The sequence below is a fragment of the Aythya fuligula genome, chromosome 5 (assembly GCF_009819795.1).
Source record: "Aythya fuligula isolate bAytFul2 chromosome 5, bAytFul2.pri, whole genome shotgun sequence".
NCBI lineage: Eukaryota > Metazoa > Chordata > Aves > Anseriformes > Anatidae > Aythya > Aythya fuligula.
The window spans coordinates 1,230,296-1,249,471 of NC_045563.1; the positions used below are offsets into that span (position 1 = coordinate 1,230,296).

General features: G+C 51.9%; 1 protein-coding gene across 1 annotated transcript; it reads right to left on the reverse strand.

Moving 5' to 3' along the window:
* Positions 1-5,790: 5,790 nt before the first annotated feature.
* Positions 5,791-18,956, reverse strand: KLHL28 (kelch like family member 28). Its single transcript, XM_032188774.1, has 5 exons — positions 18,894-18,956; positions 16,448-17,346; positions 13,717-14,160; positions 10,347-10,555; positions 5,791-9,735 (listed from the first exon to the last, which is right to left on the reverse strand). The coding sequence occupies exons 2-5, from the start codon at positions 17,344-17,346 to the stop codon at positions 9,572-9,574; spliced, it is 1,716 nt and encodes a 571-aa protein (XP_032044665.1). The 5' UTR covers positions 18,894-18,956; the 3' UTR covers positions 5,791-9,571.
* Between the last annotated feature and the right edge of the window lie 220 nt (positions 18,957-19,176).

Here is a 19,176-nt window from a genome sequence, read left to right on the forward strand (position 1 = left end):
GCAGCTGGGGGCTGCTGCAGGGGCTTCCACCACCACCGCAGCAGGACCTAAATGTCATGGCTCTCGGGGTTTGGGGGCTGGCAGCAGCACGGGGCTGCCCCACACGGACAGCTTTCTTCTGAGCTTGTGGGCTCCTGCAGGAGGGGAAGGCTCCTGTTTGCTGTGTGACCTTCTTCTCTGTCTAATGTTTTCACCTTTAGTTCAGTTCTCTGCTGAGTGAGGCTCATTCTCTTTAAGCAAATAAGAAAACACACTCTCCAAGTTAGATTTTTTTTTTTTTTTAACCTTTCTTGCTGCAGAGTAACATGTTTTCTATCATCAGATTCACATCAAAAGTAAGCACAGAAGCAATTTGCTGGGGGAAATGTTCCCCTGTGCTGACGGAGTTGGGATTGTCAATAAAACTATTTTCTGGCATCTCGCCTCTTCAGAGTCGATATCCCTGGGCACCCGCGGGACAGCGGGGCTGCCGGAGGAGACTGCCACACGCTGCTGCTGTCCTCTGAGCAGAAAGCTGGGTTCAAATCCCAAACTTGCTCACCGAGGTGACTTTGCAAAAGTCATTGTCTTACCTCTACAGAAACACCTTCAAAATATGTGTGCACAGAGACACAAGCACAGGCACAGACACCCCCATCGCTGCTCCTCCTCACTGCCGCTGGGGCTGGATCGCTGCTAACACCCACAGCCCTTCTCCAACACTTGTTCCTCCCCACCTCCGCCTCCCCTTTTCCTACCCTCATTCCCCACAACAAATCATGCGCAATTCCGAAGTCCTCTCCCCTGAATCCCATACCACATGAATGGCCTGTGGCAGTGACCCAGAAGCTGCTGCGGTGCCGTGCTGAGCCCCGCTGCTGGGTCCAGGAGGGCAGCAGGCTCAGAGCAGGGGGACACCGGCCTTGTTCCCCCACGGCATCCCTGGGGACCAGCACAGGGGAGAGGAGTTCTGCTCTTCCCTCTCCCCAGCATCACCAGACCCCTCCTGGGCTCTCCTGGTCTGAACTGAGCACGGGGCCAGAAGCAGGCACTGAGCCTGGTGCCTGCTGCACGTCCCACACATCTCCCCACATCCCACACATCACCCTGTGTCTCACACATTGCCCTACATCCCACACATCACCCCACAGCCCACACATCACCCCACGTCTCACACATTGCCCCACGTCCCAGCTCTGGCTGCTGCATCTCCGGGGAGCACAAAAGTATGTATATAATTCTTTTTTCATTTTCTCACTCTATTTCTCTTTTTCCTCTCGGAAATGCAGGGTGACACCATGGGATAAGGTCTGTCACTTGAAATTAAGCCAATGAGATCTTTTTTTATCCCGCAGTAATCTGAATGCAGATAACATGGGGCATCCCTAGGAGGAAAGAAGCCATCAGGAACAAGAAAGAGACAGAAAACCAGACACCCTGGCACCTCTCGGGGGAACTGTGGGCTTTTTGACTCCACAGCCTCCTGACAGCTTTTCATTAGCACAGCACTAACCAGACTTCATCATCCCCAGGTATTCGTGGTGACTGCAGCTTTGTGCTCCGTGGGGTGCCCAGGGCACCAGGCCCCATGGAAATGGTGTGACCTGTAGGGTGCATCTGCAGCCAGCCCTGCTCACTGCACATCCAGAGTGCTTGTGTGGCCATGAAAAGCAGCTTTTGGTCAGTAAAAATCCCAGCGATGAAATCAGCGGCTGCAGTTTGGGGGGGAAACCTGCTGCTGAGTGGTTTAACCCCTGCAGCCCTGCGCTGGACTGCAGAGGATCCAGAGGCACTGGGACAAACACCACCACAGGCCAGCACAGCCAGACAGGGCAGGGACGTCGGGAACGGGGCCCTGGGACTGCAGTGCAGGCCTTGGGATCCGGCACCTGCCTGCGGTGGGAGTCCCATTCCTGAGGCTGGGGATCTGTTGGGGGGGACAGCAGCAAGCAGATGGAATCTTACAAAAACTCTGTTAAGAGAGCAAAAAAAATCAAAAGAACACAAAGTCAGCAGCCCATTTAAGCCTGTCCCAGGAACTGCTTCCCATTAATCCCAGTCTCTGCCTCCAGAAGCGCTGCCTCTGGCTGCCCCAGCCATCCTCTCTGATCCATCACCCAGGATGCCAGCTTGGTGAGCACGCAGTGCCACGAGCAACCCAAAGCCCTCCGGGGCTGAAATGATTGCAGCAAGCAACAAAACCGGGTCTGAAGCCTCTGGGCATGTTGCATTTCCAGGCGCAGGGCCTGGTGCCCCTCGCACACGCTGTGCTCCCCCAGGAACCCGCCAGGCCTTCAGGAAACCTGGACGTGCAACTGAGTTCAGTGGTGGACTTGTCACTGCTGGGTTAAAGGCTGGATGTGGTCTCAGAGGCTTTTTCCAACCCAAATACTGCCATGATTCTGTGGTCTCCCCTTTGGGGCTGTCCTGCCGCCACCGCAGGCCCTGTCACAGCCCCACATCCCTCACACGGGGCCTGTGGAGCCGCCTTGCCGCTCAGTGCCCGGTGGCGCAGCACGGCCCAGGCACAGCTTTCTCCATGCTCACCCCTACCCCCACCAAAAATAAGACACGTCTTGGCCCCCTGACCCCATTTTCAGTCGCTTCAGTCCTGCAGGAGCTGTGGGCCTGTCCCAGCACCGAGCTCCTGGTGGATGCTCTGCGCCTGGCTGTGCCCGCACGCTGCCCTGCGTGGGACACGGGATGGAGGGCACGGGGATAAATGCATTTTCAGCTGGCTCTGTTCTTTCTCCCACTTTGCCACGGGCCTCCTCTCACTGGGGAGAGGTCCCTGTCCTACTCTGCCATACCCAGCAGCAGAGACAAACAGCAGCGATGGCATCAACTTCGGGCCTCACATCGCGTTACAGCCATAGCTCCCCAGCTGGGCTGGGAGAAGGAATCCAGAGGAATGGAAACTTTGGAGACAAATTTGTTGGGGACAAATCCAGCCCCTCGTTCCCTGCTTCGTTCCCGCTGCCGGAGCCCTGCCATCCCGCTACCCAGCTAATACCTGACCATGGCACAGTATTCGTCTTATCAAAGGCAGGACAAGTGTTTTAAATGCTGCAGTGGCAGGCCTCTTGCAAATACTCATTCTCTTCTCCTCTTCCTCTGTCCTCCCCACACTCACGTGGCGGTGCACATGGAGCAGCACTGCCAGCAGCCCGGCACTTGCCCAGGGGTGCCCTACAGAGCCTCATGAGCAGAAGGCGCACCCTAAAGGCCCAGCACTGGCACAGACACTGCTGCTGCTGCCCCTGGCAAGGCATCGGTGTTTACTCCAGTGCCTGCGTGACCTCCACGTAAACCTGGCAAACCCCGACCCTGCCTGTGCACGGCGTGCTCCCGGCAGTGCAGTGCCAGCTCTGCCTTGCCCTCCCTGCTGCCACTGGGGTGCAAAAACCAAAGCAGCGGAGCTCACGGCAAACCTGGGGCCTTGCTTCTGGGTACACTCAGCTTGGCTTTCAGGAAGAGCTGAAATAAGGGGGTTTCCTTCAACACAAACCTGGCAGGGGCTGAAAAGCAGAGGCAGACACATCCCAACCCTCGCCCCCTTCCCATGGGGCTGGGGAGCAGAACCCTGGCTTCTCCCTGCAGGCTGGGTGCCATCAGTGCATGAAGCCTCCCCCTCCACTGGGATCTCACCATTTCCTTCCCTTCATCGTGTTACCTCTTTTGTGCGGAGCTCGGCCGGCACTTTGATGGAAGAAAAAAAAATGTGTTTCCTATTTGGGTACTATTCCTGAATGGAATTAGTTTAATTTGAATAACTGCAAGCCCTTTGGGAAATTCACACTAAAATTATAAAATATTATCATCTCCAGCTCTCTAAATTAATCTGCACGAGTAAGTAAAGTGCTTTTTCATTTAGGACAATTCGGGATTTAAAATAAACAGTACAGCAGAGAGAGCTTGACACATACATTGTGTGCGCGCCTGCATATCTCCAGGTATTAGCTTGGATTTACAGTATCCCCTGGGAATGAATTAACAGCAGGGATGACATATTTAGGAGATCCTTGTTCGCAGCCTCCGTGCCTTGGACCAGCAGAGATGAGATGATGCTGAAGGGCGCACTGCTGGTGCCAATGGCCCCCGGAGGGTAGCTGGACTCCGGGTTTAGCTGGGGACAGCGCCTTCAGAGACGTCTCGCCATGCACTCTGCCTGCGGGCTGGCTGTGTTTGGGGTTTCTTAAAACACTTATGTCAAAGGGGTCACAGATAGCAGGTGGGGTTTGGAAAGCACAGAGAAGTGGAGGCCATACCTCTGCCTTGCCCCGTGGCCACACAGCAGCAAACAGCTCATGATTAAAAACAAACAAACCAAAAAGATGTTTGCTTTTTTTTTTTTTCTCCTCCCTGAAAGCAGCATCTGTATTTCCAACGTTCTCTGAATCCTTTTCCTCAACTGCAAATTGCTTTTTGGTTTTCTTTTGTGTTCCACAGTGACACTTGCCCGTGGTGATGCCAGCAGCCAGCCCGGCCTGACGCCTCAGCGCACCCCTCGCTCATGGGCTGACTGCAGGGCCAGCACCACGCAGCCCTCCAGAGACAGGGAGGGAAATTAAATGAGGCTTCCAGACCTCTGCCCGGCCCCTTGCTTCCTGCAGTGCAGTCGATAGGCACAGGCCAGTGGGTTCAGTTTGCATGCCCAGGAATTTTCGTGTACATGTTAATGGTGCAGAACTGGGGCTCTTTGCTCTGCGCTGTTCAACAAGTGTGGGGGAAGTCGGCAACGCAAACCCAGGTCCACATCAGAATTAAATACCTGGTGCATCCCGACGTTCATAATGGGCTCAACAACTGCTCTGGAGCCTGGAGGTTTTAGGACTCAAATATGTATCCAAATTTGCAGCTCAAAGCTATTGGTATTTGAATTTCATCTCCAATTAAATAGAGCACTCAAGCATGCACTTAACTCCAACTCTCAAGTAACATCACCGTCCTTCAGCAGAGCAATATCATTTTTCTACTTCAGAATGCACAGGACTTGAATTTCTATGAGCACAGCCTTCGAACACAGCCTGCTGTGTGCCTGGGTGAGGAGAGGAAAAAAAAAAAAAAAAAAAGCACCACATCTTTTCCTTCCTGGGCAGAACCAGCGGGCACTGTCTGTTTCCACCCTGGTCAAATCCTGTTCCACCTCTTCTGAAGACCTAAGTCCTGGAGCAGGACTTTCCGCTCTCCTTGTCCCCCCTCATTGACCCCGCTGGGTCACCAGCTGCCGTGCACCTTCGCCCCGCCGCGAGACCCCTGCTGTATTTAGGTACAGCCAGCCAGGATGTGATGTAGCTTCAGCCACCCCATCTTACACTTCTAACGGAAAGGGGTGCTCAGTGGTACTCCACATAAGCCACCTCCTGCTGTGAGATGCCCACTACAGCACGCACAAGGAGCTGTCCATGGCACACCGAAGTTACCGACCTGCAGTCCTGAGCCCACGCAGACATCCCTGCACAGTCCCTCTGACGCTGGGTCCTGGGGTTGGCACAGGAGCTTTCTGGAGCACACCCCCCTGCCAAAGGAGGGGGAACAGGCAGGCTGTGTTCTTCTGGTGTTACTGATCCAGCAGGGGCACTGTGCCTCCGGCTGCAGGGACAGATGGGAAACAGCAAGGCCCACCCTAAAATCCTCTTTCCAGAGTTTCTGCCAGCCAGGGGCCGGGCCCCAGCAGCCCAGCCCAGCCCGCATGGTGCCAGCCCCTCGGGAGCTGCTGCCCCTCGTGCCCAGGTGTCCTCGCTGCCCAAGGAGACCACATTAGAAAGCATTAAAGCTACAATGCATCTGTAATCCCCCCAACAAAAAGTGTAAAAGCAAGCTTTTCTCCAGGTTTATTTACTAAATCGTTTCACATTCAATGAAGTAGTTACAACAGTTACAGAGCATTGTCACGATAGCAACACCAGTGAAGAACAAGGATGCAAGTCACACATTTTCCTGTAGAACTCAAATACCACCTGTGTAAACAGTAACAAACCCAGAACATCGCTGCTAAAAAAGGTGTGCACATAAAAACACTCCACATACACGAGACTACGTACATCAGGGTGTACTCCCGACCAAAGCACTCCGGTAAGTCCGAGTACGATTTGGTATTCTCTGTACAATTATTAAATCCTGCTAAAAATTATACTTATCCTTGGGTTTAAAATACAGCACAGCGCGTAAGGCAAAAAAATAGGAATTATCATCCAGTTCTTTGCGTTTCAGTTAAATATCAAGAATTTAAGGCAAGCTTGGACATTTTGCATTGTTTCATACAATGAATGGGGACTTACAGATGGTGACTTCACAAAAGTAACACGCTGCCTCCCAGTAAGAGTTAACCGTCTGCACTGCGTTTGGACAAAGTTGCCCCTTCAGAAGATTCCAGCCAGGCTTCCTGAAGGAACAGCGTTCCTGGGAGGGGAGCCTACTGGGCCAAGCAGTCAGGAAGCTTCAGATGGCTGTCTGGATTAAAAAAGCAGAAATTCAGGAACTATGTGTACACACAAACTCATGCCTGTTTTAAAGTGCTTTACAGATCATTTTGAGTGATTAAGAAATAGAACTGGATGATAATTTGTAGTTGTATGACATCTTATTTGAAGGTCCTTAGTTTTTAAACTGCAAGACAGACATTGCAATAAGAGTACTGTACTGGAGATGCAGATTTGAACAAGTTGTGTCTGATCTTCCCATAACCAAGCACTTCAGTGAACAGGACAACAAGCACCCAGAACAGAAAAGGAAGATGGCATGGCTTGAACTGATGCTACCCCTACTTTCATACACTGTTCGATCCATTTCTAGCTGAACAGCTCGCCTAGTAACAGCAGTATATTTCACCGGGTATTCTTCCCATGCTTAATCCCAAGGCTGCGTAAGAACAAAAATTGTTTCTGCCTGCTGTGTTAGAATTTAGCAGGAGCCCATTGCACAACTCGGGGCCAATCACTGCGACCTAACTTCATATTGCTACTGCCTGGGTAAACCTAACAAACCGTTTTGTCATGAAGCGTTCCGATTTCCCAAAATGAAAGATGGGCATGTAAACAGTGAACAGCCAGTAACATCACCCTGCTGCTTTTGTTCCGATGATGTCAAAACAACTTCTCCATCTTGCACCACTTTCTGCTGACTGGAAACCTCCCTGACCAACACTGCCGCAGATGCATGGACGTCTTCGTTCATGGTATCATGCTGCAGTCCGACTCTACTGGCACAGCACGTACCGAGCAGCGTGGGAAGCCTCACACCACTTCAGGGCTTACGCCTGACTTTTAATGTTAAAAGAGAATTTCCTTACTTAATTTATCTTTTGGTGTATATTGGAAAATATGATAAGCAATGGCATCCGTGACACTGTCAGTGAGGAGTAAAACAGCACACGTAAACATTCAGCTTCTGCATTTACCTGACAGAAAGGAAGAGGCAATCTCTGCAGGCAGAAACATTTCCATCAACCACCAACCCCCAAACCGCTCCCCTGCCTCCTCACCCCCCCGACATGCAACAGGCAGTGCAGTTCCTTGTGTCCTACGAGGAGATTCACTGCAATAATTACCTCATGCTATTATTGCTATACGGCTAGAATCCTCAGTGGGTCAGGCAAACTGCATCGAAAACTCTGAAGCTGTTCATTTTATTTGCTTTTGAAGTCCTGCTTAACGCCACCAAACTTGAAGACCACATGCAGGATTTTCTAATTTGTGCAAACACCTGTTGTCCGTGAGTAATGTGCTATGGGGAAACGCCCTCGTCTCCTCGGCTGTGTAACGTCTGAGCGTCAGCTTATGGAAGAACAAAGAACACTGCTATCTGACCGGCTACAATTAGCTTCGCAGGAACTTAAAAATAAATTAGGTATACTCAGAAAACGTCCACTTAGCATACTTATAAAGAAATGGCTTTTAAAGCAACTATTTCAAATATTATTGCACCTTCAAAAATAATACTATACGGGCTTGGAAAACAAGGGGAAACAAACATTAATTTAACACGTTAAAACAAGGGCAAAAAAGGAACTCAAGGCAAACAATTTCTTAAGTACCAGGTCTGGCATACACACGAAGACATCAAAACAAGAACTCAAGATAATTATGATTCCTAGTTAAAATCAGAAGACAAACTAAAACATGCTAAATTAGCTAAAATTAATCGTTACTCAGTCCTTTAAATAATGGTAATAACCCACAGCATCACTTCCTATTGACCCACCCACGCTTTCCCAAAGGGTAGGGCTATCACAAAGCTATCACTTCTGGAGGCTCTGGGTAACCTCAGGAACCCCCCTGGGCAGCCCCGCCACACGGACACGCGCTCAGGGCGAGTAACCGTGCCCTGTGCCACTGCAACCTGCGGGAAAGGCAAGGCCGAAGAACCCGAGGGGGGATCTCACTGTTCCTTCCATAGCTGTGCATTTGGGAGAACAGGAACAATACACAGAGATCTTCTGAAAAAAAATAACAAATGTAGAGCTCGTCCAGTACACTGTGTTATTCTTGACAGATTTCATAGGCACAAATGGATCAAGCAAATAAACAAAAACACTAGGAGAATCGAAACGAGCATGCTTTATGCATACTGCACTACGGTGAATAACAGCCTTACCGTTAAGTCCTACATTTAGCACCATTTTTATATCTGAACACGCTGAGAAAGCAATCATACATTCTGTTAGAAAAGGAAGTTACACGGAGCATGGACACGGGTGCAGGTGCACTTTGGAGAAGGATGGGACAGATCCGTTTCTGAGCAGTTACTTTACATCATGCTGTCAATGCTGCTGTGACATTTTCCAATGCATTACTGCTGCAATTTTTCCTTGCATAACAATTGAAAACACACAGCAGATCAGCAAGATTAAGTTGCTGAATCTAGTACTCATTTATCCACAAAAAAGGGAAAGTTTGAAAACAGAAGATGTCTTTATCAGATCCCAACATTTTGGGAAGAAGCAATATAAATTTGCCTTCTAAATTTAAGAAGTTTCTAATTTATCATCCCAGCCCTCCCATCAGTAAATGGGTAACAGAGGAGAGTGTACAGGCAACATACTATGGCATTTATTATTTATAAACCTTGAGATACAGAAACAAGGCAGCCCTTTAGTTACTGTTCATTAAAAAATTATGAAGCACTGGCATTTTCTTAATATGAAGACACAACCAGACAGCTATCAGCAAACATCCAGTCACACACCACACTCACACGCCTCTCACTCCAAGCACAGTAAACTTCATGTTTCTCAGTAGGCAGGAGGAAGAGAGAAAAGCTCTAGAAAGTGAAAGGGTTAGATATACAGTAAGTTTTCTAACCATATCCTAGGCATGTACAGTACACTCTCTAAAATTCACTGCCATCAACCAGATGCTATCTAAACCCAGCTGGCTGTAAGCTTTCAGTTCCTTCTGCCCGCGTCACTGGAGTAACAGAGGCCAAAAACCGGAATAAAACAAATCATTCCTTGTTTCAATCGCAACTTCACCACATTCCTCCCATTTTCCAGCTTCTGAAAATGCAGCGTACGGTCTCCAGCAGCAGGGTTTATTTTCAAGCAGATCAAGTTCCACCTTTGCCTCAGGTCCGTGTGAAGTCCCGCTTCCCATCAAAGTGCAGTCAACCCGAAATTGCACCGACAATACATCATGCCCGCGGAGTCCAGCCAGGTGTCCGAGATGGGGTCGTACTTCTGCACAGTGTTCAGGTAGGACGACCCCGAATGACCTCCCACTACGTACAGGTAGTTGTCGATCACGGCGGCGCCAACTCCTATTGGAAAAAAAAAAAAAAAAAAAAAGGGTAAGGTGACCATTGGGTGCATGAGGGAACGGCATTTTTGTTCCTGACTGAACCCCCCACCACCTCTTCTCAAGGCACAGCAGCCAAGTTCTCCCAGCCTCTCATTCTTTGGGCTGTCTCTAAAGAAAACGAAGAGCCCCTCTGTGCTCAGATGTTAACCTCCCTTCCGACTCTTCTCGCAGCCTTTCCCGAAGGCAAAGCAGTACTCCTCAGGCAGGCAGCGGAGAAGATGCTCTATTGAGTCTCAACATCAAAGCGGAGACAATAAAACAGCAGGCACGGGACTGCTGAAATTCACTCAATGGAAAAAAAGAGGACAGAGCAGAAACATTTCACGATGCTTCTGGTACGGCTCAGCGTTAACAAAAGGAGACTGGACTTCATGCTTACATTATGTTTTACTACTAAATACTTATTCTTTCACACAACTGATGGCGTGACCTTTGGCCCAATGCAAAGATGAAGAACAACGCTCTGCAGACAAGTCCCTGCAACCCTAACTTCCTGCAGCTTCTCCCAGGTCACCCAGAAGCTCACCCCCAGGGGCACCCCGCTACCTGCTGAGCGCCGCGTGCCCCTACCTGTCCTGGGCTCCTTCATGGGCCGGCACACCGTCCACTGGTTCTGGTGCGGATCGTATCGCTCGATGCTCGAGAGGTGAGACACCCCGTTGTGCCCGCCCACCACGAAGATGAAGCCCAGCATGACACCAACACCAAAGTTTATTCTCTTATCAGCCATCGAGGCGACCGTTTCCCAGGAGTTCTTACTTGGGTCGTAGCGCTCCATGCTGCAGATACAAAAACAACTCGTGAGGCTTGGATCCCAGTGACATCAGTTTTACTGCACGAGAAATGTACATCTGTCAGATTCACCCAGTACTGTTACAGACCAGAACAACGTAACACACAGAAAAAGTGCTTGAGCTGATGGAAAAACCTGCAGCTCTGTCGCCTTGTACTGCCCGAGGCTAGCAGGTAAAACACTGAACCCGGCGGTAACACCTCGAGTGCCTCCACAACGGAGCTCGTGCAAACTCCCCAGAAAGTGGTGCCAAAAATCACTTCAACATCCTGACCCAGCAACTGCAGCTCAGCCACTCCTCCCATGTTGTCACACCCCTGCCATGCACCTTCAGGTTACAAATTGAAAGAAAGAAAGATTTTTCAACACTGGGCTCAGAACAGAAAGCTCTTTCAGCAGAGGACTGCTGCCGCGTATAAGGAAACTCATGGAAACCGAACAGATCGCAGATCTGAAGCGTACGTTTGGCTATCACAACACATCAAACCCTTCCTTGAGGCATGCCTGGAAAGTAACAGGAAAAAAAAACGTGGAGAGAAAATCCCTCAGCAAAAGCAGTAAAGGGGCTGCTGCTCAAACACTAAGGACAGAAGGGACCTTCGGGATAAAATGGAAGCTATCGGCATCGCTTTGTTCATCGCTGCAGCTGTACCGGTCAGCCACTGAGCGCTCCCTGCCCATAGCCATCCCCTGCCCATGGCGCAGCTTCAGTGGGACAACGGAGGTGGAAAAGGGGAGAACAGACAGTCAGAAGTGCTAAAGAGAAGGAGAAAAGGTGCTCAGTTACACAGCAACCAGCTTTCTATCAATGCTAGAGCTTGTGTGAGCCTTGAGACTGTGCAGCACGCCACATTACTTGCATCACTGAACAGTCGATAAAAACAAAATTATTGAACAAACAGTAAATTACATGTAAAGAGGCAATTAATGAAATATCCATTAATTTAATAACTCTGCAGGAGCTCTCAGCAGTTCCTTTTTGACTGAGGGAGAGAGCAAGGCTACTGCAGAACCCTAGTGCTGGAAGGAGCCTTCCCCTCTGAAGGCACCAACCCGACCCGGACCTTTCCCATTGCCCCACTGCTCAGTTCTGCATTTCCCAAAGGAGGCTGCTGCGTACACACGGGGCATTCATCTTTTGGGAAGCCCTGTCCTGAGCAAGGGCTCGGTTACCTTCCTTGGAGCATCACACCCCGGAGGTCCCCCGGGAACTCCTGGCACACCTGCTCCTTGCTGCTGCTGACTCTGCTTTGTTTACCCTTGCTAGCACGTCGGTAGCTCTGCGCAGCACCAGGAGGGCACACGCCTAAGGGGCAGCTTGCTCCAGGTCATCTTCCACGTGAAGAAATCCCAAGTCAACAGAAAACGTTTTTGAGACAGATTCTGTGCGGGCTGTGGCTGGGATGGGGCTCACCCTCCCCGTAGCAGCCCCCGCGTGCCCCCGGTGTCTTGGCCCTCCCCGGGCGGTGCTGGCACGGCAGCAAGGCTCTGCGAGCCCCCGGGGCCGGGCTGGGGACACAGCCAGGGGGACCTGAACCGCCCCGAGGGATGAAACGTACCCTGTGGTGTGGTGCCCAGCAGAGAGCTGGGGCAGGGGGCTCTCACTAACGCCTGGCCTCCTGAACAACCACTGCGCGTACCCCGCTTCCCAACACGTAGCTGAGCATCACTCGGTGATGGGAAGAAGAGAATAATCAGTTTTTCTCTTCTCTGCTTCTGCACAGCCTTTGCTTGTTCCCCCTGCCTTCTCTTCCTTCTTTTCCCTTTAATTGAACTAGCCGTATCTCAGCCCATGAGCCTTTCTCTTTCCAGCATACTTTCTTCTCCCTCTCTTCTGAGAGGGGGTGTGGGGAACCGAGAGAGCGCTTGTGGTGGTGTTTAGCTGCCCAGCAGGGTAAAACCACCAGTTTCCTTCTCTACTGAGTATTTAAACTGCTATTACAGCCTGTAATTTAAAATATGAGCTGTATCCAGGTGCCGGAGCCCTGGCACAGGCTGCCCGGAGGGGCTGGGGGCTCCTCGGGGACATCTCCAGCAGCCACCTGGCCGTGGGGCTGGGCACCCTGCTGGGGGGCTGCTGGGGCTGGGCCAGAGGCACCTGGAGCTGCCTCGAGCCCCAGCCAGTCAGTGATACAAGAAACCAGACCCAAGACATACCAAGCTTCTTAAGATCTTGCCACAATCGTACCAAACAATTTAACCTGTTGACACTGTGCCTTTCAGTAATTTACAACACTTTTCATTTTCCAAGTGAAAACTGCTTGGCTAGACTTTCCCATTTTGGAAGCACTTCTTTGATTCCCAAGCTGTTCACGTAAAGGATATAAAATACGAAGAATGAGTGCAATTAATGATTAGTGCAATGCTGTTATCCTGTCCTATTGAATAATCCAGCCTTACACCAAGATTTTCATTTTCTCTCTTTGTTCAGCTCTCCATGCCCGCAGTGTGCCCGTTTGCTTCCCAGAGGAGCATATGGCCGATCTGTTCCCGTTTGTAACGAAGAGTACCAGTACCAGTACCTGTCACTTTGCATAACCGAATACCCCGGCCTACCCGTACAAAGCAACATGGAACAGGCTGATTAAAGAACACGCCGGCACCAGGAAGCGACCCTGTGAATACCGGGGACACCAAGCATGCAGAAAATCCCACCCGTTTTTACGCAGCGCTTCCGACATGAGGGGCAACAGCCCGCATCCTGCGGTGCTGCAGATGGAGGCCGAGGCGCTGGCGCAGCAGCAGCAGGGTGCTGTCACACAGCTGCCCCCGAGCTGCCCCTGAGGGCACGCAGGCACAAGTACGGCACCCCTGGGTGTGCTGTGCTGCCCAGCTGGGGCACCCACACGGTCAGGAGCTCTCTCTGTCTGCCCAGCAGCACGCACCCACACCTCCTGCCTCGTCATTCACCCTTCTCAGGGATTCCTGAGTAGTTACAGCGCTGAGCTGGGGCACACGGATACACTTCAGCAGAGATTTCCCAGCTGAGTTACCAGGCTGGTGCTACAGGAGGCTTAATGAGGCCCGCTGTGGACTCACGCTGATTTCTCTCAGAACGGTTCTAGCCGGCTGCTGAACACGTGCTTAAAGAGTGGCTGCTGCTGCTTACCAGCTTACGGCACCAGGCTACACGTGAGAGGCACGTACCTGTTCATGTGGGCAGGCCCATAGCCCCCGATGGCGTATATCATCCCGTCCAGGACAGCCGCAGCGAAGCAGCTCCGCGTCTTGTTCATGGGGGCCACGAGCTGCCACTCCTTCACCTTGGGAATGTATTTCTCCACAGTCCGCAGGTAGGACTGCCCGTCGTAGCCCCCGAGGGCATAGAGCTCTCCCGCCAGGACGACCACTCCCAGAGTGCTGCGGCTCTCAAACATCCTCTCCAGGGACGTCCAAGTGTTCGTGTCGGGGTCCCAGCACTCCACCGAGTTCTCGTGCTTCCGATAGCTGATGCCTTGACACACGTGGGTGGCGATCCCTCCTACAACGTAGATCTTCTGGTCTAGGACACAAATTCCAAACTCGTAGCGGGGAATGCTGAGAGGTGCCAGGCCTATCCAGGAGTCATTCTGGGGAAAGTACATTTCAACACTGAAACAGAAGAGAAGAAAGATTGCATGAGCAAACCCAACTCCATGAAGCTCTGTTATGTGCAAATAAGCAACAAGGAAGGCAGTCTGAAGTGTGTGCTCCATATTTCTCATTCAAAGTTTGCCGTTTCTTCCAACTTCCTGAATGTAAGCTGAATCGAATGCTGCTCATTGCTCTAGAGAAAAAAAACCAAGGGCTTCACTGAGTGAATGCTGCACAGCCAACTGGTGGGTAGCCACGGCACCAAGCCCAAGACCTGAGAAGGTGAATTTTGAAAGTACAGAACAAGCGGACTGAGGAGAAGGCACGCCAGCAACACGGACAACGTGAGGGAAGACAATGGAGTGCTGATGCCTCAGCGGCTTTTGGAGACAGGCTGTGGGGAGGGCAAGCTAAAAATACAAACCAAAGGGTTATGGGGGTAAACTGGAAACTAGAAACACCCAACAACTCCAAACAGCCACAGAGAAGGGAGTCAGAAAAGGAGAACAAGAGAGGGATAATCACGTCTGATCACAAACACGTTTAGAAAGTTTGCAGATTTGTAAACAGACTTCTTACACATGCAGAAATATCTGTTTTCAAAATCCTGTGCATTTCCACTTTCCGATGATTAGACTCAGTTCTAAAATACGGTGGCTCCGGGCTAGCACAGACAGAATCTAGCCCATCTACCAAAATCTTTAACAACATACAGGAAAATAAAGCCACTGGAGAAGTGAAAACCACTGACTAAGAACCCAGAAGCAGGGACCGAACAAAACCAGGCTGGCTCTTGAAAGCAGTGGCCCCGTTAAAAAAGAACAGAACTACTTACAATGCATTTAGTACCCTTATCATGAAGCAGTGGCCAACTGTGAGCAAAAAAAAAAAAAATCAGCCTTCTTGCAAGTACAAATGAAAATCAAAATCAGAGTAGTGGAATTACACTTTCCCACTCCCAATTTTAGCTGTGGGAAGCTCAGGGACCTAAATTATTAGGAACTATTTTTAGCCAGTCTGTGACTTTTTTTCTGTACAGCAAGAACAACTGCAACTTGAAGCATGAGCTGAAGCATCCGTCGGAGAGACCAATACAAGTAATACATAAATTAAAGAGAAATTTTTGTATGCATTAACACGTGGTTAACAACAGGAAGGTGCACTTTTGCTAAAATCAGACCAACAAAGTATTCCAGTCCACATCAGTCCGTAATATTGACACCACCATTTAAAAACCTGTGCAAGAAACAGCTGAGGAATAGCAGAGGACCCACTTTATTCATTCACTCAATTTGTTTAAAACACCCCACCCCTTAGTTCTTAAGAATATACACCTAACAATTCCCAGTCCCAACGGCCAGTTCGCTATGGACCCCCACTGACCAGAGAAATGAACTTTACGTAACTTTGACAGCGTTTCTAAATTATTAGAACGCAGGAGGAAAACCCCAGAGACGCTTCCCCATATTTTTAAGCGTGCACATACAGATGTCCAGGCACAAAACCGCCCCGGAGAAGAGCACCTCAAGTACAGTGCCAGCCCAGCATTCGGCCCCAGCCCAGCCCCGGGAGGCTGCCTTACTGCAGCGAGCGTTCTGTGCCTTCAGCATCGGAGCACTGTACGTGTGAGCAGGCGCACAGCTGCGGGACCCCTCGCAGTTCACCATTTCTGAACGTGTTCCAGGAATACAACACTACAAGAAAGCCCAAGCAAGAAAGCTGTTTTCGTCTGTTACCTTCCTTCTGCCCACGTGATCAGCTTTGGCAGTGCAACAAAGCGGTGAACCAAAGAGGATGCTCATTTTGAGAAGCAGATGAAGAGCAAAGATGAGCACTTACCTTCTCTGCTAGCACAAACACGGATATTCACTCAGGAGCAGAGACTAAAAACATATTACATTATGACCAAGACCTTAATGTTGCTAAGAGTTACTTCTTAGCTTTTTTATGATTGAATCTGTTTTAATTCCAAGGGCTTTTGAGTTAGAAGTAGCATACAGACTGAAAACAGCCACGCTTACTACGAAATTCTCAACCACCAGAATGAAAAAGGTGAGATTTTCTACCTGCGTCGGCACCGACCACAGCCCCTACCTCTGCAGACTACTCACAAAATCAAGAAGCGTGTTAAAGTCATCGCTTGTCCTTGTTCAAAAAAAACCTCCTTGAGTTCTCATAAGGCAAGCAGTGACCACAGCCCTGCAAACTACAGCCCTCCAGTGCGCCTTAGTCCTGACCAGGGAGATGACAAACGTGCGTGAGCAGCACAACGCTCAGGCTCTGCGGCAGCTTTACCCTTCCTTACCTCTCCAGGCAGGCAAAGAGCCCGGCCTTCCCTCCCACGGCACAGAGGACTTTGGGAGCACAGCGGGGCCGCGTCATCAGCATGGTCTGGTGGGAGAGCCGGTGCTCGGGCATGAAGTGGTACTTGAGAGCCTCGTTCAGCAGGTGCTTGCAGGTGTGGTCGTCGCGGATGAGGTGGTTGGCTTCGTACAGCCGCGTCAGGAACTTGACGCTGAGCAGCGGCAGGCGCACGCAGTGCAGCAGCTGCGCCAGGTACTTCTGCCGCTCCTGAACGTCGTACTTGATCCAGGACTCCAGCGCATAAAAAACCGTCTCCTCCGTCACAACGTTCAAGCAGTCATTGGAAACGATTTCGTCCAGTTCGGAGTGTGAAAGCTCAAGGAATTCTTCAGTCTGACAAACTTCTTCGAAGTTCTGACAGATGTACTTGTTGGCAGCCAGGTAGAGGTCGTGGCAGCCGTAGGTCTCTGCGAACCGGGAAATCCCGATGCAGTTGCCGGGGTCGAGCTGGCTCTCGAGGAAGGCGCAGCACTCCTTCACCACCAGCTTGATTTGGAGGAGGTTTGCGGCTGGAAGGAGCGACTCCACGGTGTCCTGGGAGATGAACACGGTTCCCGTGTAGGCGTACTCCACGATGGCCTGCAGGGCTGCCTCGTCGATGCACTGGAACTCTACCTCTGAATTCTCCTTCTCGGAGAGGTTCCCCGTGAACATGGCCTTGAAATACGGGCTGATGCTGGCGAGCACCACTTTGTGGGCATGGATCTTGACATCGCCGACTCGAAGGATAATGTCACACAGCTCGTGATGCTGGCGAAGGAGGTTCAAGCCTTGCAGAAGCTGCTCAGAATGCAAGTGGGTTAAGTTGGCAAGCATGTAGGTTGGAGACGACTGGTCCATCTGTGACAAACAGGATTTTTACAGCATTACTCAGGGTTTCGCTTTCAGCACTTTCATTACTCATGGTACTTAGACATGCTGCACATAACATTTAAATAATATTTTTCCTTTTATGCTTTATCTAAATTAGTATATTGCTCTCCAATTTACTTCTCAAGTCCTTATGCTCTACGCTTTTTCATAGGCTTTAAATCCAAGGCAATCACATGTTTATTCATGGCGGATTCTATATTCATCTCTTACTAAAAAACACACAAACTTTTTTCCCCCATTTGGAACAAAATGCGTACTACCTGGCACACAGAGTGCCTGCCAGAGTTCTACATCGGCTACTCAAGAGAACTGTGCAGAGACCACAAGAAAAGCGGAGACAAATAAAGAATTGGCTTATCTGAGGCAGTTACCCAACTTCTGAACCTAGCCGTGCTCCTCGAGCCCCACACAGTGCTGCTATGGCACAGCCAGGCCCTGCCTCCCTTCCAGCTGCTGTGGCAGGTGGTGGGGGGGTTGTGTTCCTCATCACCCCCTTCCCTGCCCCTTCCCCTAGCAGTGCCTCGCTCTGAGCCCCAGGGCTGCAGGAGGGGTGGGAGAGGTTACTGCACTCTGGAGAGGAGCGCAGAGAAGCGGGATCCTTGCCTCCCCCCACGTGTGGCTTCTGTCAGGACAAGAGCTGCCCAGCGGTGCCCGCACAGGGCAGGGTGGGTGCCCTGGTACCACCACCTCCCCTCCAGGCCGCGCGGTGTTCGTAGGGGCAGGAGAGGGGCAGGCGTTGCCACCCTCAGCCCAGCACTTCTCCCAGAAATGCGTTCGCCCCCAGCACTGCCAGTGCTGCGGTACCCGTGGTAACTGCAGCTTGGGGACAGCTCCAGCGGTGCTGCCACCCCCAGCAGCGCCTCAGGTCCTGCTCAGCGCCTCCCACCAGTGCACTGCCCCGAGGCGGGGGTGTGGGGTGCCGGCACCTCGGGGGGCAGAGCTGCTGTGTGGTGGGGAGCCCTGCCACCACCCCGCCCCTGAGCGCAGCAGCTGGTTTCACTCTGACTGCACAGCCAGATCTCACTTCCTTTATCTCACTGGTAAGAAGTTTATTGTTTTTACAGCTCCTTAACCGGCACCTCGTTTGCAGTGAGCACCTTTACAAAGGGCTTCACCTGGAGGCGCAGAGGCGGCTGCCACCGCTCAGAGCAGTGAGGGCTCCTCTGGGAGGGGAGAGCCTGGCCCCAGAGAGCTCGGCCTCCTGCAGCCCCAGCCCTGCGCTGCAGGAACCAAGCGCACGCCTGAGGGGGACCCTTGGGCTGTACTTCGGGAGGCACCGTCCCGGTGCCGGCGTTTCCCGATGCCGCCTCAGGCCGTGCCCAGAGCCGCCCAGCAGCCGGGGCCGCGCTGTGCGCTCAGGCTCAGCTCGCGGCTCCCTCACACTGAGGCGGCAGCACCACGGCACCAGGCGCTGCCCCGGCCCCACCGCACGGACCCGAGGCAGCGCCGGGGCTGAGCCGAGCCCCCGGGACCCCCCCGGAGCCCCCCGGTGCCGCCCCCCCCCCCCCCGTTACCTGCGGGCGCTGCGGGTGCCCGCGGCCTCTGGCGCCCCGTCGCGGCTCGGCCCCGCTGCGTCACTTCCGCGCGCCGCCAGCCGCGGCCGGAGGGGAGGGGAGCGGGAGAGGGGCGGCGCTCCCACAGCGCCCCGCGCCCGGGCGGCACCACCCGTGGCATGGCGGGGGGGAGGCCGGTTCCTGATCCCGATCCCGGTCCCGGTTGCCACAGCGATGTGTCCGTTATTTCGAATTGAGGCCCATCTCCCCTCCGTACGCGCGGCGGTGAGGGCGAAGAAGCGCT

Coding starts and splice junctions, on each gene's coding strand:
- KLHL28 (XM_032188774.1), bottom strand. CDS start 17,346: ATGGACCAGTCGTCTCCAACCTACATGCTTGCCAACTTAACCCACTTG. Junction 14,161..16,447: donor CTCTTTGCCTGCCTGGAGAG/GTAAGGAAGGGT, acceptor CTTCTGTTTCAG/TGTTGAAATGTACTTTCCCC. Junction 10,556..13,716: donor GGGCCTGCCCACATGAACAG/GTACGTGCCTCT, acceptor TTGTATCTGCAG/CATGGAGCGCTACGACCCAA.